Raw genomic sequence first — 25,782 nt, 5'->3', positions numbered from 1 at the left:
CAGTGTGACAAAGAAAAAAAAACACTGCATCATGCGCCAAGACTCAGCTGACAAAAAGATCTTAAACTTATTTGCAATAGCTGGAGGATATGTGTGCATTACTGTGAGCTGTGTGTACTGCATGTTTATGTGTGTGTGTGTTTGTTTGTGAGAGGTATCCCAATTCCCTCTAATGAAGGAGCGCAACTGCAGGCTAGCTGGAGACCCGTTCTTTATCACTGTTTACCTGGCATAAACACCCATTAAACTCTATCACTGCCACTGCGTGTGTGAAACACTACTTGGCAATAAAGCTCCTTCTGATTCTGATTTTGTTTTAATGTATTTTACAGCAGGAGACGTGCACTCCACACTGACAGATCAAGAGTAAGCAGAAACAGTACTTCCATATAAATCAGACTCCTATGAACCCAGGGACCAAAGAGAAAACACTTAGCACACAGTTTATCAGTTATATGTGCTCTGTTTGGCTTTGTTCTCTCGATTTCCATCAGACGTGAACTAGGTTGCACTGATATGCTATTAATATAGTATTTTTTACTGTATTTAACTAAGTACAGTTTTACATAGAAGTGGATCAAGAGCTCCTTCACCCTGTACAACAGATGACAGCAGAGCTGCCATGCAAGGCAGTGGCCTAACCACCAGGAGCAACAGTGTCTTGCACAAAGACACCTGTGGGGAAATGAACCATTAACCCTGCGATTACTTAAGACCTGCTCTACTTCCTGAGGCAAAGCTGCCCATGTATTACTGTGATAGAATATACTACATTCTACAGCGTTTCACACAATAAAACAATCCTCTAAGTCTTATTGCTCCTAAAAATAAACTCAAAGCTGGAGCTGGTCCACCTAAAGGACATCCTGGATAAAATCGTAACAGTGTGTTTGCCTTTCAAGCATGTAGAAAAAACAACAACAATTGAGCCTTGTGACGTCCTCCACGTGATGGCCGCTGAGCAAAGGCATGAACTGTCCTTCATGAAGAAGGCGACACTAGAAAAAAAGAGATGTCTTCCAGAGCTAAAAGCACTCACTTAAAGCTAGAAAATAAAAGGTGTAGAAGGCACCGCTGAGGTCTAAGAGGATTAATACTGAGCAATCTCCTCCATTGGGTGTTTAAAAAAGGTTGTTGGATACCTTAAGGACTTCTGTTGCTGTGCTATGTGAAGTCGGAGAGAAGTTCTTCACAAATGCTTTAAAGCATTTCGTTAAAAGTACTTTCTAAAGATCATTTATTATGCATGGAGACTGGTACACAATATATTTAGTTTGGGCTAAATTTGACACCCGGTGAGCTGCTGTGTGAAGTTTGTTGCACAAATGTGGTCGCAAAAGAGATCAAAAAGCAAGACTTTGTAGTCAAGGAAAGGAAGAAAAAAGCAATTGAAGCCAATGTCATTGGAAAGATTTGTATATATGCCTCTCTTGATTTTTCCCCCCAATCTGACAATCCTTAAAACATGTTGTTCTAGATATAAGACCTTGTTATTTGACAGTGTGGGGTTGGCACTGGTAACCTGGCGTTTCCTACTGATGACTGTGACAGCTGAAAGTGTTTCTCATATTTAACTCTATTCTAGCTGTGCTGGAAATATCTCATGACACCACCAGTTATGCACATGAATGCAAGGCACATTGTCAGAAGTTGTTTATTAAAACAATGTTAAAGATGTTTCCTTTAAGTAGAGGTTCAACTGTTGTTTGACAATCCAAGGAAGAGTCGCAGCGACCATAGAGCTGTTCATGAATAACGCAATGTTGAGATCAGACATTATTAATTTGGTCCCAATTTATCACAAGTATTTCCACTGATGTGGTATTCCCGATGCCTCTCTAATTTTATTGTTTTATAGTTTTTACTTTAACTGTGGTTTTTTAACATTAGTGTATTTCTGAGGTTATATGTACATGTTTTTTTGGCCTATTTGTATATTGCTTGTTTGTGAGTTGTGACTGTTGATAGTTGTGTGTTGACTGCTGTCTGTACAACAAATTGCCCCTCGGGGACAATAAAGATATCCTTGATCCTTGATCCAAATGCACTTTCTCCCACTGCATTCTCCATGGCTGTCAGGACTGTGCCTTACTACTAGAAAAACGCTGCTGATGCAACAGATAGTTTTAGCTGAGGCTGAGGCAACACCGAAGCTGCCGATGCAACACGGTGAGATGCAAGCTCCGCGCAGTGTGTAGAAACTTGTCACCGCGACGTTCAAATAAGAGAGTGAGAAGAAGAGTGAAAAAGATGTGAAGCAGGGGAGAAAGAGAGGGAGAAAGGGAAAAGGCAGTGTCACAATAAACTGCTTTCAATGACAAAGCAACACTGGCCAGCTTCCAACACTGCACCAGACACACGCGTGTCTCTGTGCATCCTTTTGTACATCCAAGTGTTCAGGATCCAAAGCTCACATAAAAGTACAGTTTTTAATTATGTTACATTTAGCGTTGTGATAACAAAAAGCCTAATGCAGGATGTAAATGTAGAGTCATGTGTTCTCATTTAGCCACAGGGTCTCTGGGGGGAGCTGGGGCTATGATGTGTTAGGGCTGTGTCTTTGACTTGTGCTTGCTGTATCTGCCTCAGGGTGTCTAAAGTCACTCACACAGTACTGCAGTGTTTTGAATAAGTCTTCTTCTTTTCTGTTGGAGAAACACGTCCCCAACTGCTGGGCCTGTCAAAGCATTAAAAATCTAACAACATATACGCCAGAGTAGCTAAGGTTGTGTGCTTACACAAACACACAGTCGGAGACCTGCCCTAGCAACTAAAGTGTCACTGCCGCTTGAATCCTAACAACCTCTGGGTCTCCATGGAAGTTCAAAGGAGTGTGTATCTATTCTTAACTCAACAACACAGCCAAACAAACACACTCACATATATACATAAACTGCATCCGTGTGCAGTGGCTTGTTTTTGATTTTTGATTGCTAAATCTTGCGACCTACCAGCACCTGACTGTTGTTGCTGTGCCTGGGGATTTTCTTGTTTTATATATATCAGCATGTTCAAATACATACACACCTGAATTTAAGCACATCAACTAAACCACTCCAACAGAAAAGAGCGTGCTCCAAAGTCTGAGTAACTTTTAGCTGTGTTCATCTTGTTCACTTTGTGGCTGTGCAGAAATCATAAGGCGTTACAATCTCCGCATTATAACACCCTTACACTGAAACACTGAAACACTGAAAAGGTGTGTTTCCTTCCTGGCAGAAGTAGTGGTTTGTATGTTTCTCACAACACGTGAGAATTTCCTTCATTCATTGAGTGAGCATTTCCTGTCTGCGCTGAGCTCAATATCACATATTGTACACACAAAACACACTACATAAAAAAAAAACAGTGACAAAGAAGGTCCTAATAGGTGGCATTAAACCTAATACACTTAAAAGAAGTGGCTCCCAGTACACCAGCATGAATCAAAGCTTAATGAACTATACAATTATACAGATTAAGACAACATCGCCAACAGAGGGACCTTTTCTACAAACCACACAATAATAATACCATTACTACTACAGCCAAACAAGTAAACCCTGCCAAATTACAAGTTACGACCGAAGGCTTACAAGCACTCCACTTCTCTGCTAAGCAGTCGGAAAACAGCAGGTGCAGAAATATGGCTGTCCAAACCACTGCAAGAAAGAAAAGGGGAAGCAAAGGGGCTCTTCTTACAGTACAACGGCTGAGAAAGACATGCAACGGGGGAAAGAGGAGAGGGGTGTCTGTTACTGTGGAAACTGACCTCTTTATTGCTGACTTTGTTGTCACATCCTTTAAACCCACCTGGAAAAGACAAGCCAAACACTCACACACAGAAGCCCAGGTCCTCAGTGATTCAGTAGGAACAATAACAATACCAGCTTCCAAATAAAGCGCTCCGTTCAGCTAAATCCAGGGTTGCAGAGAGAGAGAGAGAGAGAGAGACAACGGAGGATAACCTCTAGATGAGCTCCACTGTAGCTGACCCATCTGCACCGAGACAATAGACCCCGGGGTGAACACTCCAGCTGCCTTTACCTTGTCTGTCCTCGGAGGAAGCCCCTCCGGTTTAGGCAGCATATCCCTAAAAGGTATTGGTGGCCATCTTGCTTTGCCTTCCTTAGCCTCAAAAGAAAACGCTGGCTACAGTAGCCGTGCGCAGGGCAAGCTCCTGGGTGTCATGACTAGGGCGACTGTGAGCCGCTGTAGCGAAGTGCTGCTCCAGCAGAGGCACACACGCTCGCCGCACACACACAGACATATACACACACATATGGGATGCCTTTTGCAGACGCAGACAGAGCCTCATCAGCCAATGGCGTGAGGACCTTAGCGGCTTGTAAATTATCTTCCATGCCTAGACTCTCCTAAACAAAGGATCCCCTATGTGGGCTTTTTACTCCAGCCCTACACACACGGATTAGAGGCAAGCTGTGGAACGGATACTGCACACATGCTGGATCTGGATCACAGAAAAACAACTCCATCACCACTGAGATATTAACCCCTGAAGCAGCTCACCAACACTCCTGTCTGGTTCTTGGTGATTTTTACTTTATGAAACGTTTAATCCATTAATTGATTAGTCGACAGGCAGAGAAATTAAATCATCAGCTATTCAAAAAAAAGTACACAGATTAATTAATAAAATAAAAATCAGCCCTACTAAGCGCTAACTGTTAATAAAACTTACTCCCTGAGCAGCAAAGAAAAGCTGGGTTATGAAAATGTATGGGAATGCAAATGTTGTTAAAATGCTCAAGAGCTTATTGATTCTCTCAAGCAGAAGCCAACATCACGTGACAATAACTATCTGGCATGTTAGATAGGAGCATGTGTTTGTGTGTGTGTCTCATGTGTGTTTTATCATGCCATGCCTTTTAAACATTTACAGTGGGATCCGTGTGACAGCATCATTTTTTGCAGAACCTTGAATTCCCACATGATCTAGAAACATGGTGGAAGATTGTGGTGGGAGCAGAAAAGAAGATGTTCACAGCATCCATACTGTTCTTTCTCTCACACTCAACATCCCCTTCCCCTCATTCTCCCTCATCCACCCCCAAATACTTTTTTGAATTCCATTCCCTGAAGAAACGCTGTGGTTGGAGAAAAAACAAGGAGACAAAAAGCAAAAGAGACAAAGAGAGAAAAACGTTAGGAGAGAGGGAAGTACTCCCCACTTTGAAAGGCAACCATGTGGCCAAGACGCTGAGGTCACTCCAGGACAAGGAAACATGCAGCCTGAGCCCGAGCCTAGTCGGTAACACTCTAGTAACCAACCTCAGCCGTGTGTTTGATTGTGGAAGCAGAGAGCGTGCAGCTTAATCCAGACTCAACAACCAAAACTATATCAGGGGTAGTGTCCAGCATGCAGTAAACATGCAAACATCCGGAAGACTGAAACAAATGCACAAGCATGTCATGGTGGAAGAAAATGTCAAAACCTTAATATTCATAAGCACATAACACCAGCCAATATTGCACCTGTGGTTTATAAAAGGGATAAGCTGAGTCCTCAGTTCAGTGAACAAAATATTAGCATTTAACTACAATTTTTTCAAAAACAACAGTGTGATTTTTGAAAATGAAAAGTATACTATACTTCTTTTGTTGCAAGGCTGTTTTTTTTGTTTATCACACTAAAGAGTTCAACAGTCAGTCAGTCAGTCAGTCAGTCAGTTAGTCAGTTAGATGCTTATAACTTATCATCGTCAAACTCCTGCATGCTGTGGCTTCATGCATATGTCCGCTCATGGCAAACATCTATAAACCCGTGCCTTGGAACAATGCTGGACAACTTCAGTGTCAGCAGGTAGCTGATCATTTACTGAACCAGCGTATCTATGAATACACGAAGTAATATTCTACATAAGTCATTTTTCCCAACAATAATAATCACAGGTTTCCTGACACGCTGTAAAACAAACACAGATGTAGACTAAACACATGTAATGTACACAAGGCATGTGTGTGGTGAGCTGGAGCAAACTCCAACCCCCCAACAAAATATTTCTCCCAGTAACAGAAAACCTCAGTCCACATTACAACAACATATTCGCGGCTATTTTAATCACACTGTGGATTAGTGTCTGCAGATTTTAAAATGCATATTGCCTACCCATGTGTACATTTGGTAGCTTTTCAATGTTTAACCCTGAAATGAACACAACAAACTTGTATGGACACCTGCAAAATCAATGTGTATGCACATAAGAGCTTTTCACTTCCATTTATAACTAAAATATGCATGACTCAATCATTCACTCACATAACTCAAGAATAATTTCCTGACTAACAGTAATAGATCCATTGGACCCACCTTACTCTGGACATATTTATCGCAATTTTCACGCTGACCAACCTGGGGACAGCCTTATCTGGTGTATTATATATGAGACATTTTGAGATTCATTGTGGCAGTTGTGGTTGAGTTGTCCTCTGAATGCGAACGGAAACATCACAGGTAGTCTGACAGGTTTGACATATATGGCAAAATCTACAAACTAGACTGTCAAACAGGTTATACCTACCTAAACAATAACTCTGTGTAAGATACACACCTACCAACAGCAACCATTTAACTGTCAACTAGCATGTGCTGCTGCCTGGTATGCAGTTACCGTTCTAGCATGAATTATATACACAGAATTAAAATAATGTAATGAATGAAATTACATATAAACTGCGACTTCACTCCCCTGTGATATGGTGTGTAAAGAAAAGAAAACAGAAACAATTTGTAGTTTTAACTCTGGCTATAACAGTAGTTTAAACAGTTCAACTCTTTCTGGTTCTGGGGATCTTTGATTATCTTTGAAAGACAGTTGCAGAAAAACTATTATAATATGACACAATTTTAAACTATCTTTATGACAATGTCATTTATAAAAACAGGCACATTATAGTACATCTCTATCTTAATAAATATAGGCTAGTTTAAAATCAAGCATGAACAGACAGTCCTCCTGCAGCCGCTCCATTGCTTCATCCGAAAATACTCCACAAGTACTAACAATATTCCACCACACCCTATATTTTCAGCTCTTTAAGTGTCCCATGTATTTTACCTTTAACGAGCTGCCCAGCTCTCGTTAGGAACAAGTAGTAGGACATTAATCACCCTAAGCTGCGGTACATGAGCATGCAAGTGAGGTAAAGAAGTCGTTCTACACCCACAGTCATAAACTGTCTCTGACACATCTGGAGGCTGACCCACTGGAGACTGGCCCAGTGATGGGGCTGTGCCAAACACGACTGTTGCCAATAGCTGTCATTACTGCCACTTCTGCTGACGCTAATGTAAATGTGTCTCTCATTTGCACGGTAAAGCTAGAGATCTCTGACGAAGGGCAGTATTCTCCACTTATCTTTTCTTTATTAAAAGTTTTTAGACTTTCTCCCTATCAATGTTCAGTGAAAGGTGGTGTTGTTGTACAATCCAGGGCAGAGATATTTATGTGTGTGCTTGTGTGTGTGCATGTGTTGGGGGGTTTAAGGTGCTGAGGTGAGTGTTAACAACCATGTGGAAAACATAACTCTATGCTTGGACTTGTCCTCATGCTGCACATCCAGTCCACTAATGTACAACCTCTCATACAATCACACTGACTCAAACACCTCTTTGCATAGGCCAATGCCCAAAAGACCAGCACACAAATGTTTAGAGACTAAAAATAAGAAGCACTAATCTATATGCAAACATCCACACCAGAATTTGGAATGACTGTGGCAGTTTTCTTTGAAGAGAACCTTGAAACCATAAAGTGTGTGTTACCTGAGAGGAGGCAGCAGTCTGGCTCATATTCAGCCGACCCCAGCTATATCATACTACTCACTATTTCCAAAAGAACATCTGTGGACTCAAAGACTAAATGTCTACACAATAGCTTGCCGCACTCTTTTCTACATGCTCTCTGCTTCCTCAACAAACACACACACAACTGCAAACACATGGCTGTAGCTTTCGCACTTCCTGTATGGATAGTTTGTAACCCATGGGTGAGTGTATTTTAAGGTCACAGTGGATTCACATTCAAAATTCAATTTCACAACTCAAAAAGAGTGTGTTATGTAACATACAACAATCCCACTCTTAGCAGGAAATGTGCACCATTCAACACCACACCCCAAACCCACATGGACTCAATTTAAGAGCTGACAGTAGGTCACTCCAACTCTCACACCTCCAGCCCGGCCAGGAGAGGAGGGATGAACTTTAAAGCCTGTGCGCATCCACAAAATGTCCTCTTTAATCCTGTGCCGGAGATAAGAAGAAACATCTGTACAAACACACAATGAAGTATTAATTTATCTTGGTTGTGTGATTTTCAGTTTTAGAGTTGCTAAATATGGAAATATGTGTTTCACCTTGGGAAGGATAAAACAGAAATGTGAGCAGGTCCATCAGTTTATGTAAACACAGACACACATGCACACTCATTGACCTAAATACACACATAAACACACAAACACTATGCAGGCAGAGTTGCATGCGGGCCCCAGAGCCTCTCACAATGAGACAAGAAAAGGCTTACTTAAGTTTGTGCTAGTACAACATGCTGAGTAAGCATGTTGGCCATATGCATGCACTCGCACACAAATGCATGTGCAGACACAGATGCATGCCAACTCGAGGGGTACATTAAGGAAGGACAGCACATACTGTTCAGCAACAGACAGAGCTGGGAGGATAATGAATGATGAAAACAGGGGAAAATGGACAAGGCAAAACAAGACACAAGCGCATGAATTCATCACATTCATTACTACACAGCAGATGCATTCTGAGGTAGAGGTTATTCAGAAATAATGACAGGAGGGAGCAAGGAGACGAGAGTTTTTATCCTTCTCAGGTGTATTCGCAGTATTCTACATCGGGCTAGTCAGGCGGATGCATGAATAAGCTCTGGTTTCTCCAGAAGGAGGCCATTGTGTGCCCTTGGTAGGATTTGAGTGGCATTTCTTTTGGGGGGCAAAGTGAGGATTTCTTTTCACCCAAAGAAACCAAGTGGCACGACTTCAAAGCTTATCCAGGGACTTAGAGCCTTACAACAGTCAGCACAGAGCACAAACTCACAGATGCAAAGGAGCTCAGGAGTGGAGCACGAGAGGTATCAAAGTTTAACTCTACAAATATCTTGCTGAATTAAATATATTGTAGATACTAAAACACATCAAGTCTGCCATGTGTTTATACAACCCCTTGCAATGTCGCAGTGCAAGCCTTCAACCTGGCACAGCCAGGGCCATACATCTGCTCTGATGTACTGTATGGTGGCCAGATAACTGAGCCCCAAATCAAATAAAACAGACATTTCCCTTCGTCCAGAGAGTCTTTTTCTGGGACACTACCTAAGTCCTGCAGCTATTACAGATAACAACTTCACAGGGCTGTTTTAAATGTAATTGGTTTGGACCCAGTTAACAGAAAATACAAAGCAGCACTAATCAGAGCCAAGCTCATGTAATAAAATGTGTGTCTGTGCAGAGGAAGAGGAGAAGTCCGAGCAGTGAGAGTAGGCTAAAGCACAACGCACTCTGCTTGGTCATAATGAGTTGGCTCAGTAAAAGTGTTGGCAGTGTCTCTGACATTTTACGAACCTTCCTCACTGCCTCGGCCCCCTTCTGTCCCACACGTTTATGTAATGAAGAGGAAAAAGAGAGTGTGGATGTGCATCTGCCCTTCAGCTCATTGCCTGAGTGCCCACGTGCATATGTGGGGGGACCTGTTCTCATTTTTGTGAAAGGAGATGATTTATTTTTCAATGGCAGACGCAGAATACAGAGTGACGCACCAAACTGTATCATAGCTTACAAAAAGAGTTTGAAGAGTTTTGCAGTATTTACTTCAAATCATGTACACTTCATGAACACTACTGCTGATCATTTTCTATGAGTTTTATTAACAATCCAGGCAACCAGTGAGTCCATTTCACTTTGGTACAGCAACAACAATCAATTTGAAGAGACTTGAAACTCGGCCCCAGCTTGAGAGCAATTTTTTCAGCCAGAGCCTGACACCAGTATCTCTTTAAGCGCTCTCTGATGCATGCAAAAACACACACACGCTGCTAAGAGGTAAATTTATTATAGGCCTCAAACATAACTACCAGTGCCACCGACAATCATGTCCACAAATATTATTACTGACTGTCCATATGCATACAGTAGAGAATAATGCTATGAGTGTATACGGGCACAACGAAAGGAGAGTAGTTGAATAAGCCCGAGTCCGACCCGAGATCCATTATTTGGACATGATGTTCAGATTCAGGCGCCTGGCCTGAATCTGAACATCATGTCTACTTTAATAACTGTAGATGTTGCTACATATTATTACAGTGGTAATGCAGACTCAAATCCATCTGCACATGTAATTGCATGTACTTCTTCCTCTTAAGAGTTGTATACCTTTTATGTTCAGTGAAAGATAAGATCCCCCCATGCATGAAAGGTATGCAGGAACGTGAGTCATGGCAGAAAAGGAAACATTTCTAAGATGTGTTTTTACAGTTGACCAAACTTGACAAGAGGCAAGCGTAGAAATATTGACATAAAGTGTGTTTTGGTTAATGTTTTTTTCCCCCTTGAATAGGAATTTCAAAAGAATGACTGTTTGTAAACATATTCTAAACATTTCATATTCAGAGGGAAGCACTAGTGCCTTATTGTCAACTAGTGACTATTTTGTTTTTGTGCTACTGAAATGTTTTTGGTTCATTGTGATCCATAATTCACTGTACCCTGTATATTATGGTCAGTGAGACATCTTTTGTTGATTGGAGATCAATCAAACTGAATTAAAGATGTGAAATATGTATAGTATAATTAAATTCTTGCTCCCAATACAGTTTGAGAATCTTCAAACATTTTTTACTGTATCTTGAAATAATTTGGATAACCTTATGTTGACGATCCTTAATTACCTTTGTACGTGTGACAGATCACTCAAATCACTCAATATCTCATATGTTGCATGGAATAAAGTTGTTATAACACAGTGCCACAACATATATTCATAGTGCAACTGTGTTACAAATATATAAATAGTGCATAAGGGTATCTTAAACAGAATATGGCTCATTATATTTGTCCCAATGATAAAACAAAGCTTAGTAATCACAGGGTAATAGTGCATTGCTGACCTGAGTGTATTAGTAATAAAAACAAGAGCAATAACCTCACTGAATGCATTGATTTACAGAGATTTTCTTGTCATGTTTATGGTGTTCATCCTATGTAGATGGCTGTAGCTTGCTGCTGACCCATAATGAGCAGGACAATCTGTGTAGTTTAACCTAATTACCTGGATGTAGGTTACCGAGTTCAAAGCCTTAAACCCACCACAGTGCGTGTCTACTGGTTATCTCCACTAATCCTCATTACGACCCTGCGAACTACTCCAACAGACAACCGTGGCAGGTCAAAGGTCAGCACCAGACAATGAGATTGCCATGGCAACCGTCTGTGCTGAAGACCTTCACTGATTTGTGTGTGAGAGGGGGGAAGAGGAGTTGAAACCTGATGGGAGCGTCTGCTGAGACAGTCCACTCTCACTTTACCGTTAAGCTGATTCCATCTGAGAACAATGAGGGTGTTTTTTCTGTATGATGGCCTGAACTACAAGTGGTAAAAAAAAATTTTTAAATCTTGCAATGCAAACACACGTAAATGCACATATATGTACTAACATCCCTTTTAATACAAACATATAGCTAAGAATTACTCACATGCACACATTCGCACCCAGCTATCTGTTACAAAGCTAACAGTCAGTGCTGGGTGCTGCGGGCTGCCTGTCCTCCCTACCAGAGCGCTGTCAGGGATCGGAAAGTGTTTTCCTGATACACGTGTTATCTCAGCTGGGCGACTCCTCTGGCAAATGCATTGCAGCAGAAAAAGGAGTAGCGCGAAAGATAAATTAGTTTGCAGCAGGAGCTGGGATGAGCTGGCTGGCTGACTGGATGCATGCAGGCTACTATTTGTAAAAAGTCTAGTATCCAGAAGTTATTGTTTGCTATGCTATATCAAGTCAGGTAAAACTTATGCATATAGCACATTCTTCCAATGTAAGCTCAATGTGCTTCACATACAGCAAGCATTAACAAAATAAAATAGAACAGAAGTTCATCTTTATACAGAGAAATAGACAGAGGCCTGAGAGAACAGATAGGTCTTGAGCCTCAACAGTTCCAGTTCTTATCTCATCAGGCAGTTTGTTCCAGAGAGTGAGCCTATAATAACTGAAAGCTCCATCCCCAGATTTACTTCTGATCTTGGGTCCAGTTAGGAGACCCAATGATCTGAGAGTTCTGGAGCATTTATAAGCAGTGAGCACGTCAGAGATGTATTTAGGAGTGAGACCATTAAGTGATTTGTAAACAGTGAAAAAGATTTTATTTTAATCAATTCTGTGTTTTATGGTTGTGCAGTGACGTGATCTAAGCTTAGTATGTCCAGTTTTTCTTGTCCCAGTGAGTACTCTGGCTGCAGTGTTTGGAATGAACTGGAGCTGCACCACAGTCTGTCTGGGATGTCCGGCCAGAAAGGCATCACAGTAGCCTAGAGGAGATGAACGCATGAACCAGTTTTCCAGTGTCTGGTTGAGACCAGATAGATATAATTTTGGAAATCATTTTAGGTGATAAAATGCTGTCCTTGTTATACTTAATGTGGCTGCTGGAAGTTCTTGTGTCTGAATCCAAGAAAGCATCTAGATTTCTAACCTGCTCACCGGGTTTCAGAGACAGTTTTGAGTGGATCTCCTGTCTCTGACCTCTCGCGCCTGCCACAAGGATCTCAGTCTTGTCTTAGTTTAACTGCAGAAAGTTTTTATTCAGGAGAGCCAGTTAATGAACAGTCTATTGAGTAAAATGTTGCGGTCCAATGGAAGGTTTGTTTGGAGATGTTAAGATGTTTAGATCATTGATGACTTTTATGAGAGCAGTTTCAGTGCTAATTAGTCCGCAAGTCAGATCAACACACATAGAACAGATTGTGCAGTGATAGGTAACTATGCAGCTGTGCAACATTTTCCAAGTATTTTACTAAGAAAAGGGATAGTGGAAGAGGTGAAGACTTCTGATGTAAATAACTGTGCAGTATATTCAATACGTTATGTGACAGATAGCAAGATCGTCCAGGTGAACAACATGATGGCTGACTGATCTTGGTAATATTTTACTGGAATAAAATAGTGTATTTATTCATTTATCAGGGCAAACTGTGAAAAGACTATTCAAAATGTCTACTCACTCACTGACCTTCATGTGGAGAATGCAGGACTGTAGTGTGAGTTCAATGTTCATAGATAAAAGACTAGGGTCAGAATGATTTAGGTGGAGGCGATCATGTTTAAAGAGATCTATTCTGTTGTGGAAGATGGTGTTGTCCATGTGGGGGACTGTAATTATGGTGCACTTTAAACGCACTCCAAGTGTACCTCACCAGGAGCATGGTCTTGATAAAGTGACAGAAAGAGAAACAAGTATTCACAGATAATAGTTAACAATACTCTCTGAGAACGGTCTTTTGCAACTCATGTACTATACTATAACTCATCTTACAAAAAAGTTTGATATTGTATAATACCAAAACAGTTACATGTTTTTACATTTAAGCTGAAGTAATTTGTGTTTATCTTCTTCATCGAATGCAGACAAGCAGAGATAGTTCACCAGTAAATGAGGAATAAAAGTATATCTTTACAAGTCTACATATGCATCAAGAATCATAGCTACAGTGTAATGATAAGAAAAATTAAGTACTAGAAACATGGTGGTAATCAGCTCATTACAACCGAAATTATCAACTGCAAAACAATCTACATTTTGCATATTTAATTTATGTATTTCACTACATATTAAAGAGATTGTGCTATTATCTAAATCAGGTGTTTTTAAAGTCTGAGACTGAGACCTTCTGTAAGACAAAGCTTGGAGAACAATTGAGCCAAGACAGCCTAATATTGCTGTTTGAGATTACTATGACTTTTATTTTATTAGTTATTATTTATTAGTTTCTGACTCTGAGAAAGTGGGAAAAACAGTCAAATTCCCCCAAACTACTATATCTCTGAACTATCTCTCTAACCATATCACACACATTTAGGCTATTCTCTGTGATCCCCTTTTGATAACTACTGTAATAACTTTTCACTTCCATTCATTGAGCCTCCCCTGAAACAGTTCGGAGCCCCCCTGGGGAGGCCCGCCTTCCTCTTTGAAAACCTCTGGTTTAAATCAGCTGCCAGCACTGACAGGCTGAGGGGCAACTGTTTACACAGTGGGTCACTTCCTCTTTGTTCGAATGCTTATGACAGCAGTGTGTTATATTGTATTTGTTTGTACTATTTCGCTGAGATGTGAATGTTAAAAACATTATCTATGAGTGCTGACATCTCCGCTGTCCATAAAAAAATGCGTCAGTTATGCAGCCTACAGCTCTAAACATGTCAGGACTGTTTCAGTCAAATTCAGTGTACAAATACAGGAGCCTTTGCACTCTATGAACTGCAGTATTTTTGTTGCTGGCATGTACATGTTAGCAAATGTGTTTGTTCAGTGCCAGGTCTCAGCCTTGTCCTCACTGACCAATACAAGGCGAGGCCACGAGGGGGCCATCAAGTCTGAGTAAAACCAGACATTTTTAAAAGGAAAGCTCCACTCACACTGTGCACCACGCTCACTCTCTCATGGATTTCCTTTTTTAAACAGTTTTAAGTGTTTTGTATTTTGTCATATACATAACCCTTACACAGCCACGCCAACCATAGCAGCTCCCTTTGGTAACGCAAGGAATCCACATGCCACTACATGAACTCCACAATCTCGTGGCGTTAGAAACAATCGCTGAAAGGGTGTGTGAGCTTGATCAGCAAGACTGGCCAGCAAGTATGTCAACCTTATGACTCACACGACAAGTACACATAAAGTACACCCACCTCCAGTGTGGTTTTGTTATTCATTTAAATACAAGGCAAGAGGTAACCTTGCTTCACCTCTTCTGCATCTAGACTTCAGTTAAGGATGGATTTGGGGTTTTGACCTACAGCTCACCATGGTGACAGCTGTCCTGACAATGTTAGCACCTGGTGCAGACTCTATCTCAGCATAGAATCAAACCAATGTGATGTCTATTTTCAGGCCAAAACTTTTGGGCTGCCGGATACAAGAGGGAAAACTTGCAAGGTTCTCGCTTTCCATCTGTCCATCTGCTATTAATAACACAATTTGGTCTGAATTAAGGGTCCTGTGTCACGATCCTGTCCTGAGTGTTGTGTTTTTGGGTTTTGATTCTGAGGGTTTGGTTTTGTGTCTGCATGTTAGTCCTGTCATCTGTTCCGTTTAGCTCTGAGTTTATTAATTTATCAGTTAAGTATCTGTTATGTAGTCTGTGGTCTTGTATCCAGTCTTCGTGGTCTGTGTTGTTCTGTTATCTTGTTTCCCTTAGCCACCCTGTCTTATTAGTTAGAATCCCTTTTGCTGTGCTGTTAGTTTAGACTTAGTTTTAGGTTGCTTGCTACCTTTAGTGTGCGTCCTCTAACTGATGTTATTGTCTGGTTATTATCTGTCAGCTGGTGTTTAGTGGTGTTTTGGTATTTTCCTGATTTCAGTTCTGTTCCAGTCTCATGTATTAGTTTCTGTACCATCATGCTTGAGTTCTGTCTGTTTGTCTATTTATGTTCTCTCTGTCTGCTTGTATTAGTTTATTTATATTACTCCTGATGTTGAATAACTTGCTAAGTAAGTAACGTGCTTTGTATTTTCCCCCTTCAGTAATCTGCCTTCCTGCTAGTCTCTGTGTTTCCCTCCTGCTCTCTGCCTGCCTGTGTCTCGTTGGCCTCATGTCCCTCACCTGTGTGTCTCCTCCCAGCTCGTTAACCGTGTGTATATATATCCATACTTGTTTCCCCTCTCACCCAACCACGCATCCTTAAATTCTGGGATACATGGAGTTTGATCAGTTCCCAGTGTGCCTGTAAACATGCACGTGATTAGGGCTGAAACGATTTGAGCAACTCAAATTCTTTGCATCGACGTATCGTTTAAGTCTTAACTATATACACAGAGTGCACCGTTTCGCACGGACGACAATTGCTGTCTCACAACGTACTTACGCTGTGGAAATGTGAAGACAACGTAACTTAATGGCTGTATTTCAAGCTAAAAGAAAACAACTTTGTATAGTGTGTCTACTGTAAAACAGAACTACAGTGCCTTGCGAAAGTATTCGGCCCCCTTGAACTTTGACCTTTTGCCACATTGCAGGCTTCAAACATAAAGATATAAAACTGTAATTTTTTGTGAAGAATCAACAACAAGTGGGACACAATCATGAAGTGGAACGAAATTTATTGGATATTTCAAACCTTTTTAACAAATAAAAAACTGAAAAATTGGGTGTGCAAAATTATTCAGCCCCTTTACTTTCAGTGCAGCAAACTCTCCAGAAGTTCACTGAGGATCTCTGAATGATCCAATGTTGACCTAAATGACTAATGATGATAAATAGAATCCACCTGTGTGAAATCAAGTCTCCGTATAAATGCACCTGCTCTGATAGTCTCAGAGGTCCGTTTAAAGCGTAGAGAGCATCATGAAGAACAAGGAACACACCAGGCATGTCCGAGATACTGTTGGAGAAGTTTAAAGCCGGATTTGGATACAAAGAGATTTCCCAAGCTTTAAACAGCCCAAGGAGCACTGTGCAAGCGATAATATTGAAATGGAAGGAGTATCAGACCACTGTAAATCTACGAAGACCCGGCCGTCCCTGAAATAGGTGGCTTGTGGCAAACTTTAAACGAGACGTTTTATGGATCTCTTTAAGAAATGGCTTTCTTCTTGCCACTCTTCCATAAAGGCCATATTTGTGCAGTATATGACTGATTGTTGTCCTATGGACAGAGTCTCCCACCTCAGCTGTAGATCTCTGCAGTTCATCCAGAGTGATCATGGGCCTCTTGGCTGCATCTCTGATCAGTCTTCTCCTTGTATGAGCTGAAAGTTTAGAGGGACGGCCGGGTCTTCGTAGATCTGAACTTCTGGAGAGAGTTTGCTGCACTGAAAGTAAAGGGGCTGAATAATTTTGCACGCCCAATTTTTCAGTTTTTTATTTGTTAAAAAGGTTTGAAATATCCAATAAATTTCGTTCCACTTCATGATTGTGTCCCACTTGTTGTTGATTCTTCACAAAAAATTACATTTTTATATCTTTATGTTTGAAGCCTGAAATGTGGCAAAAGGTCGAAAAGTTCAAGGGGGCCGAATACTTTCGCAAAGCACTGTAGCCTACCACAGCAGCACAACGGCAATGCTACAGTATCTGAGTAAGTTTCCAGTCTACGACCCGAAACATGGGGCGCCAAGCAAATGTAATTCTTATCAGATTACTCGATGAATCGATGGAATAATCTGTAGAATACTCGATTACTAAAATAATCGATAGCTGTAGCCCTACACGTGATGTGGCCTCAGCATCAGTTACATGAGGGGACTTTTGATTGCAAGTATTCCTTGTTAAGTCTCTGTCACAGGGCTGGTCTGTGCCCGACTGTAAGAAATGCTAAACACACGACCACATAAAAACATAGTATTTACATCTTGCTGACATGTAGATAAATTGTTTTGGGTTTGGGTATTTTCTGTTTTGTTTTGTTAATCCTTTCTCTTGTGTCTATGTTTACTCCTTCCTGTCTCTGTTTTCACATTCTTTGTGTTGTTTTGTCACATTGTCATTTATTCTTCGTTACCTGTTTTACTTCTGTGTTTTCCTCTCCTCTCGTTTCTGGTCACTTCACTTCCTACTCTTGTCTTTACCGCCCGGGTTATTGTTTCACCTGCCCTGATTAGTTTCACCTATCCCTTGTGATCTCCACCTCTCTTGTGTTTTTAAGTCTGTTCCCTTTGTCTCCCTTCATCACCGCCTGTCTTCCGTGCCTGTATGTGGATTAATGTGGATTTTGTTTTGTTTCTTGCCTGCCTTCCCTGCCTGGATTATTTCTTTTCTTTTGGTTTCTGGACTGTGGATTTATTTTGCTTGCTGGACTGCCTGCTTCACCATTTGTGTATGTTTTTCACTGTTGCCGAAAAAAACACTAAACTGTACCTCTTCCGCTTGAGTTACCTGTTTCGTTTTCCTATATCTGCAACAGTGTCATTTTTCCTTCAGTGTCTGTCCTTTTAACAGCACCAGCTTGCATGCACTACATAAACATGTATACTATGTCATGTCAAAAGTCACAACCACATACGCAGTAAATCTATCTTTGAGCCAAACACACACAAACACACTGACCGACATTTCAAAGTATTCCAAATAATGTGTTTGTAAATCTCTGCCTGGCCCAATCTTTCCCTCCTCACCCTGTCTTATACTAAGAAATAGTGCACAAAGGTCGTCACTACTTATACTGCAGGTGTTATATAATCAGCTCTAATCTGCTACTGACACTGCTGCAACTCATGCACGCTTGCACACACAAGTCCCCATGGCCACATGGACCATCAGTCACAGTTGTTCACACAGAGCCCTCTCCCAGCCACATGGACACCACTAAACTATGTATATGGCTATGCTGCTCTAGTAGCCAGCTGCTGTAAGGAACTCTTATTCCCACCAAAATGACTGAGAATATGCCAGTTAGCTTTCTGTGCATACATAAAAGTATGTTGCAGATAAAGCATCATAATTGCAAATGCTTTGCTTTTTATCTTTTTACACATATTGCATACATAGAGCAACATTATAATGCCATTGGACTAGTGTTTCTGGACACTCGAACCAATACTGTCCTTTTGGCTCTGTTTTGGTCGCGACCAACTCCTGAGAAAATATTTGGGTCATTAGGATACTAGATGATGGATTTTCTTCACTAGCTAGTGGCTAAATTTGTTAGTCTGCTACTTGGTGCTGGGTAGATATTATACTGTTGGTTTATCAAAGCTTGTTTGCTAAAAACCGCTGCCTGCTTTGACTGGAAATGTGGTTGATAAGAGAGGTAAGACAGTATATGTATTTATGAGAAAGTATATATAATCACATCATGCATCATGCATCATAGGCCCACAACATGATCATGAAACAATATATTTACGGTGTAACTTCATATATAGAAAAAATATGTGATACGTAGCTCAAAATGCACATAAATAAAAATAAATATTTAAAATATGTGATTCAAATCTGGTTGAAACTTAAATAAATGTTTTCTAGAGCCTGTCCCTAGACAGAGTATTCTCAAAAACGTTGACCTGCTGTGGCTGAAAATGACAGTATGAGGGCAATGAGAGGGAACCAAGTTGCTGGCCGGACAGACAAGAAGAGCTGCAGATTTTTTAGGTTTATCCCTAAGGTGACCCCTTTCACACTGTTTTCACATTGGCATTTGATAGAAAAATATTGATTATGGCTGCTTTAAAATGGACTGAAAAAAAATTCTTTTCTTAACCAAACTCGTGAGTGTTCATTGTCTTACTGGGTTCAAAAATATGCATTTACAACGCCATCCAGTGCCACTGTGCAAAAAACATCCGGCTCAAATTGGCTTTAATTACATACCTATACCCATTTGCACACAAACATTCACATACACACAGTCGCCATGTGCAACTCATGAAGTAGCTCATTCTCTTGCTTGCACCATGGATGGCACACACACACACACACACACACACACAAAAACAGACACATACTCCAACAACTTGCTGAGCTGCTGCTGGTCATGGGGCAGTGCCTTCCCCTCTAACACAGGGAATCATCAATACTTAAGTCACACGCGCACTTCCCCTTTTATCACTCAACACATTCCCCAACATTTAACAGGAAGATGCCACGAAGTGTACAGCATCTGTGGAAACCAACTGCGAAAAATCACAATGCGAAAGTGAAACCTTCTGTCAACTGTCTCGCTCATTCAACTCCCGATCACTGCTGCTTCCAGTGGGCGGCTGGGAAACTTCGGAGATCAAAAGCAATGCTGTCAGACAGTAACAACAGCTCTTTTTTCACTTGCTTCAGATCAGCTGTTTGTAGATGCAAAAAGAAGCTCTAGTAAATTCCCACTCAAATCCTTGTCTAAATTTACCTCCTTGTGGGAATGAACTGAAGACTTGACAGCAATAAAACCGCTGTTATGTGTTGCTATTAAATGTAATTAAAAAGCACTCATGCAGTGTAATTTAAGCCTCACCTGTGCAGCAGCGAGAGTGAGTGGAGATGAAGGTCTTCTCCTCTTCAGTTCCACGCACTTCCTCAGCTTACATATCTGGTGGCCAGTCCTGCGGTTGAGGCAGCAACTGCACTGACCACAGCTGACGTTCCTCAGGCATGGCTCGCAGGCCCCACACCTGCTCCGCTTCTTCCTCTCCTTCTTCTGTAGTTTGCGAGTGGTCCAGGAGGGCAAGAAAGCCCCCTCAGCTAGAGCGGAGGGGCTGGGCTCTCCATACCCTGCCTCTGATTCCGTGTCAAAAGAAAAAGAGGAGCGAGTGCTTTCCGAGCTGCAGGACAAGGTGGAGCTACTGTCGAGAGAAGAGGTCGAGATCTTTGGCACTGAGTCCGGCCCTGACATTGCTACAAGAACACCATCTTTGCTGAAGTTCAGTTCACACTCAGCTGGATCTGTGTTCAACTGAGGAACTAGCAACAATGACAGCGAAGACGTCTCTTTCTGGTTGTGGCGCTCCAATGGCTCTTGATTGGTTTCACTATCTTTGGTCTGCGTCTCTGCTGGTGTGCAAGCTTGTCTTTGAGGAGAAGGGATATCCAGGCTTTGCAGTTGGTGTGGTTCCCCCTGGCTTGAACCCCCTAAGCTCCGAGGTTTGAGGGAGTCACTATGGACAATAACCGGCGTATTTCTTTTCACTAGAGCAGTCTGCAACATCAGGGCACTTTCAACAACAGCTGAGGACCGTGGGAATTGAGGTTTAGCACCATGAATTATGGTAGGTTGCATGTCTGTCTTACCCTGGATCAGAACCTCTAGCTCAGGTGACTCGGAGGTGGAGGGGGCTTTGGTGGTATTTGAGGTAGCTGTGTTGGAGAACGCTAGCACACTTACAAGTGATTGTGACTGTGCAGTCAGTCCATTGATAGAGTGAGGTGGGTCTGGATGTTGAGTGGCTGGAGTGCCGGGGTGGGAGTCAGTAGGCCTGATGAAAACATCGTTCTCCTTTTCTTTTTCCCCACCCTCACAATCAGCCAGCCTCTCAACAATCTCCTCCACTGTCTCACTTTGTCTCTCGACTTCTTTCACCGCCTCTAAACTCTCTCTCATCTCATGATTTATCTTCTCTGTTCTCTCAGCGACAACTATCACTCGTTCATCTGCCCTATTCTCGATCAAGTCCAACGTGGTACCATGCTCGTCTTCTTGCTTGATGTCACTTGCAAGACGGTCATGCTTATTTCCGAGGATAGATGGACTGTCATTTTCCTCGCTGCTGCCCTGCGCCCCTGGTGAGCCGATACACGTTAGCGCAGAGGGCTCAGAGGGGCTATCTTTACTTCTGTCACTGCAGAGTTTAAGCTGTCCATCATCAACATCATCACACACATGGGCCCCAATCACACACCTTAGGTCACCTTCACTGTTACAGCTGACAGTCTTTTTGTCTTGTTGTGTTGTAGCACTGTCACAGCTGCACTGCACACAGTCCTCCAGTGTGTCGTTACACGGTGGGGAATCTGCTTTAAGAGGGCTGTCCTCTTTAGCATTGCTGATTCCCAGACCCTGCTCTTTGATACTCGCAGGAACTTCAAAATCAATTTTCAGAGAAACTGGGAGGATTTCCTCAGCTTCACTGCTGTCCAGTTTCTCATTTTCCTCGTCAGGAGTTGAGTCGTTGATGCTGCTGCTCTCCGGCTGGCTTCTTGTGTTTCCTTGCCGAGTTGCTGCTCCTCTCCCCGCGCTCCCCCTGCTGTTTCTCCCTCGTCTGAAAGGTTTAGGGGGTTGGCAGGGAGTAACAGACACCCCTGTGCCCCGCAGGGACTTCCTTCGCCCTAGGGGGTCTTGTAACTCGCCACAGTGGTCAGGCGGATTGCTTGGCCGTCTAAGCCTTGCAGATCCTGTTTCATTTATGGCAGCGTTAACTCTGCCAGGGGACCTCCCAGGGCCCTGACCAGCAGGCCCGCTAACCCCTCTCCCGCGTGGGCTTCGGCCTGACTGCGCCTGGGCCCTGGTTGTTGACCTTTTGGGTTCTGCAGGTGTTTTCTGGGGCCTCTCTGTGGCTCTTCCTCTGGGTTTATTTGAGTTACAGGTTTGCCTCTTGGTGCTCACTTTCTGGCTATTTTTCCTCTGAGCAGGTGTCTGTCTCCTGGCGGGTTTGGTAGTAGCAGGCATGGCTGAGGGTGTGGAGTGGAGGACTTCTGGCAGCCAGCATGGGAGCCAGTGAATGTTTATCTTTTGCTCAGCACACTATTTTTTTTTCTTTTAAAAATCTTCCTCTTCCTGTGTTTTATTCTTGGATTGTAAATTATGATGCTGTCATTAGTGCGTAATTGCAGTGCATGACCTATAAAGACAGAGTAAACAGGGTGAAAAAATCTAAATATAAAAATAGTCTTTAAATGTATTTTCAGTGTAATAATGACATACTTTTAGCATAGAACAAACACACTCAAAAACACCAGGTACAATTTGATAACTGACAAAATGATACAAATAGCCATGAAGCTAACATAAGTCTAAACAGTTTTTCTTTACTTTGTCTGCTGGAAATGACACTTTTGCCCCGCCTGAAATATCTACTCGGGCAAGCAAGTGCTGTAGGGTTGACGTCAATACAGACAATTCAATGCACCTAAAAATAACAGAAGAGATTGAATAAATATATCACAAAATCGTAAGTATTACACAAAAAACAAATAGCTTACTATAGCTTCCTGAGCGGCTAACACAGCTTTAATAGTTAAAAGGGCAGGCATGTTGAGGAGTGGGCTCTGGCCGGAGGTCGGATCCTGTTTTCGTCTTTCTGACTGGCGGAAGAGGGAGTTATTACCGTGTAAAAACGCCTTCGATGTCTCTGTTTATTATTATTTTTGCACTTGACCTCTGTCATTTTAAAGCGCCGTGTAGCTATGGGTGGTTTTGTAGCCCGCGAGGTTTTATTTACACGTTTTACGGCAGAAATGCTTTACATACCAGAGAGAGACAGTTGCACTGTCTGAACCGCTAATAATACTCCGCTCCAGCGAGACAGCGAGACCTTGTATTGGTTTCCCTCTTCGGCAGATACAGACTGCTGGCAAGTTCGATCCTCTCACGACGATGACACATGGACATGGCACAAGCACCCACTTCAACATACATCGAGCGGAATAGTCGGGTTTCCGCGTGCACCGTGTACTCTTTGCGGAGCACGACACCCGTTAAAATGTAAATCCCTCTTCTGTCAGTCCATTGAGGGCAGCCCCGCTCACTCTCCCTCCACCAGACGCAACCTACTCTCCGCTGGCCAAAAACTCGTCGTCGGAACTGGAGGGAAGAGTGGACACGAAAACCTGGACCGGAGTCGCTCCCTAGCACTGTGTGCTTTAGCAAGAGGACGGCGGAGCGTGCTAAAAATAATCATCATAACGGATCGCCAAAATAACGCCAGTTGATATGGACACTTAATCGTTTATTGTACGTTAATGTTAGCTAGAAAGTTAGCTTTTTGAAATAATGGATTTAAATTAATAAAAAACCGCAGTGTTGTGGTTAATTTATAACATTAACGTTATTAATGTAAAAGTAACCTCAACAGCGACCTACTTTGTCATAAATTTGACAATAACATATGACATTGCAATGAAAAGCTGAAAACTACCCCTCCCATACTTCCCCGTCCCCTCGGCCAACGTCATTCAGCGTCATTGGTATGCGACTGTTTTCGTCTACTGTCAGTCGTCTACGGACGAAGGACATGAATGTGGTTGCTTGAATCTCTAAAGTGCCTCTGATTCATTCATAAGTCTTTTTTTTTTTTAAACAGTGAACGACGACCGAGGCAGTGCGATACCAACCGGTGTCCATGGTATCTCTACCTTTTAAGAGCCAGGACTGTCCCGAGGAAGTAAGGGAACGAGAGGAGGAAGAAAAACCGATTTGTTGAAAATATTTAACGTTACACTTTGCTGCTTTTGCGCCTCTCACAGCTTTGATTATCTTGTGAGTATCCGCATTTAACAAATAGTGGTGTTGTCTCTGATCTAGCATAAAGACTAACGTTACTGTCTTCAACACTTATGACCCAGTGCAAATCATGACTCATCAAACTTGCACTTGACTTAATTCAATAAAACCGGACAGTGTGGTTTGCTCATAGATTTGCAAGGATGATGAGTGATATATTATGTGTTAAACCATGTGCATTTACAGTGTCTTTCCCATATTGTACAGCATGGATGTTGCAGGTTCCTGAGCAAGAAGGATGACATCGGAGGCTGCGATCTCCACACCTCCTGCCATAAGCAGCACACCTGCTAAGAGGGACTACTTCTGGCTCCGCTCCTTTGTAGCTGGAGGTAAGATCCATCTGACACAACAGTTTGTATCATCAGTGTCAGATCTGCGATGATTTTAAGTAGAATTTGGCACTAAGACACAGGTTCAAGCCTTTGCGGCTGGAACACTGCATCTCTTTTAGTGGGTCCACGATATCTTGTATTTTGAGATCATCAGCCAATATTGCAGTCATGAGGTAGATAAACAAGAAATGTCTGCAGACACATCTGCAGGCTGCTGTGGACCGATGTTAGCGCTCTCCCCCTTTGTGAGTTTTGGGAGAAAGTTAGATTCGAGCCCAAATGTCCTCAGTCACTATCATCTTTTTCTAAATGTGAACACGTTGCGCCCATTCTAAATTACAGTAAACTGAATCTAAAACCATTACTGTGTAGTGTTACATATATATTATGTATTGTATTGTTATGTGCTAAAACAACACGTTCCTGGCTAAGACAACCGTGTATATTAGACTGTACCCTGCATGGAATAATGAAATTTTAGATGACTTTTCTTTATTTTGATATTGCCATTGTAGATTGGTCAGCGGCAGCCCTGCTCTCTAAATATTGACATCTGCCACTGAAAAACCCATATCGGTCGACCCCTAATATAAGTTCATCAAAACCTTTATAGCTTATACCTTTTGTTAAAAGAACGATAAAGATTCCATTTCTAGATTTTGTTTTTACTTTCAGTGCCTCATACCATATGGAACACTTCAATAACGAGACATACGTTGACCATGGGCATTTGCCAGCAAAATTATTCATAAATAATATAAGTTTATGTATACTATATATAGGGGTGTAGGACATACTAAAGTAATCCGCTATTAAACTATAAGTTGGTCAGTTGCAATTAGTCCCTTTGATTGTCTATACTAATTAAATATAGGAGTTCACATTTCATCTGAAATTGATGCAACTTAAAGGCGATAGAAGGAAACATCTTCTTGTCCTTCTTAATTCATCTGTGCTCTTTTCTAGTCTTCACCTCTTCTCGGTTGTCAGTAGGGCTGGGCAATATGTCCAAAAAGGTTGTAACAATAAAACATTTCATATCATTCAATATCGATAATTATCACTATAAATGTCAAATGATTATTTCTTTCAAGTTTAAAGGTAGATTTTTGCTCCTGAGCTAAAGTTGAACAAACCAGATGGTTAATTGTGGTTTTAAACTATTTATGGTCAGAGCATGAATCTGAGGTAGAACTCTTCTTTCAATAAATTCACATGAGTAAAATTGACTCAAATCTTTTTTCAGTCCCTTTTCCTCAACAAAATAAATATCTTAATAGAAAA

At 41.8% G+C, this 25,782-nt stretch overlaps 2 protein-coding genes across 9 annotated transcripts in view; one reads left to right on the top strand and one right to left on the bottom strand.

Moving 5' to 3' along the window:
• Positions 1-23,778, bottom strand: part of tet1 (tet methylcytosine dioxygenase 1) — a 33,740-nt gene extending 9,962 nt beyond the window's left edge. For 2 of the 3 annotated variants that reach the window (XM_046069955.1, XM_046069957.1), the window contains exons 1-2: positions 22,864-23,778; positions 20,183-22,502 (exon numbers count right to left, since the gene is read on the bottom strand). In XM_046069955.1, the coding sequence (XP_045925911.1) occupies positions 20,183-22,330 (2,148 nt within the window). In that variant the 5' untranslated portion in view covers positions 22,331-22,502; positions 22,864-23,778. The remainder of the gene's footprint in view (positions 1-20,182; positions 22,503-22,863) is intronic. The other variant, XM_046069956.1, reaches the window with a different exon arrangement.
• The window catches only part of slc25a16 (solute carrier family 25 member 16), a 59,262-nt gene that overhangs the window by 25,387 nt on the left and 8,093 nt on the right, over positions 1-25,782 (top strand). The window contains exons 1-3 of one of the 6 annotated variants that reach the window (XM_046069963.1): positions 23,347-23,847; positions 23,964-24,044; positions 24,371-24,495. In XM_046069963.1, the coding sequence (XP_045925919.1) occupies positions 24,402-24,495 (94 nt within the window). In that variant the 5' untranslated portion in view covers positions 23,347-23,847; positions 23,964-24,044; positions 24,371-24,401. Of the gene's footprint in view, positions 1-23,346; positions 23,848-23,885; positions 24,140-24,370; positions 24,496-25,782 lie in introns of those variants that run through there. The other 5 variants (XM_046069960.1, XM_046069961.1, XM_046069964.1 and 2 more) reach the window with 5 other exon arrangements.

The sequence above is a fragment of the Micropterus dolomieu genome, linkage group LG15 (assembly GCF_021292245.1).
Source record: "Micropterus dolomieu isolate WLL.071019.BEF.003 ecotype Adirondacks linkage group LG15, ASM2129224v1, whole genome shotgun sequence".
In the NCBI taxonomy this organism is placed as follows: domain Eukaryota; kingdom Metazoa; phylum Chordata; class Actinopteri; order Centrarchiformes; family Centrarchidae; genus Micropterus; species Micropterus dolomieu.
This window is presented reverse-complemented; position numbering and strand designations above follow the sequence as displayed.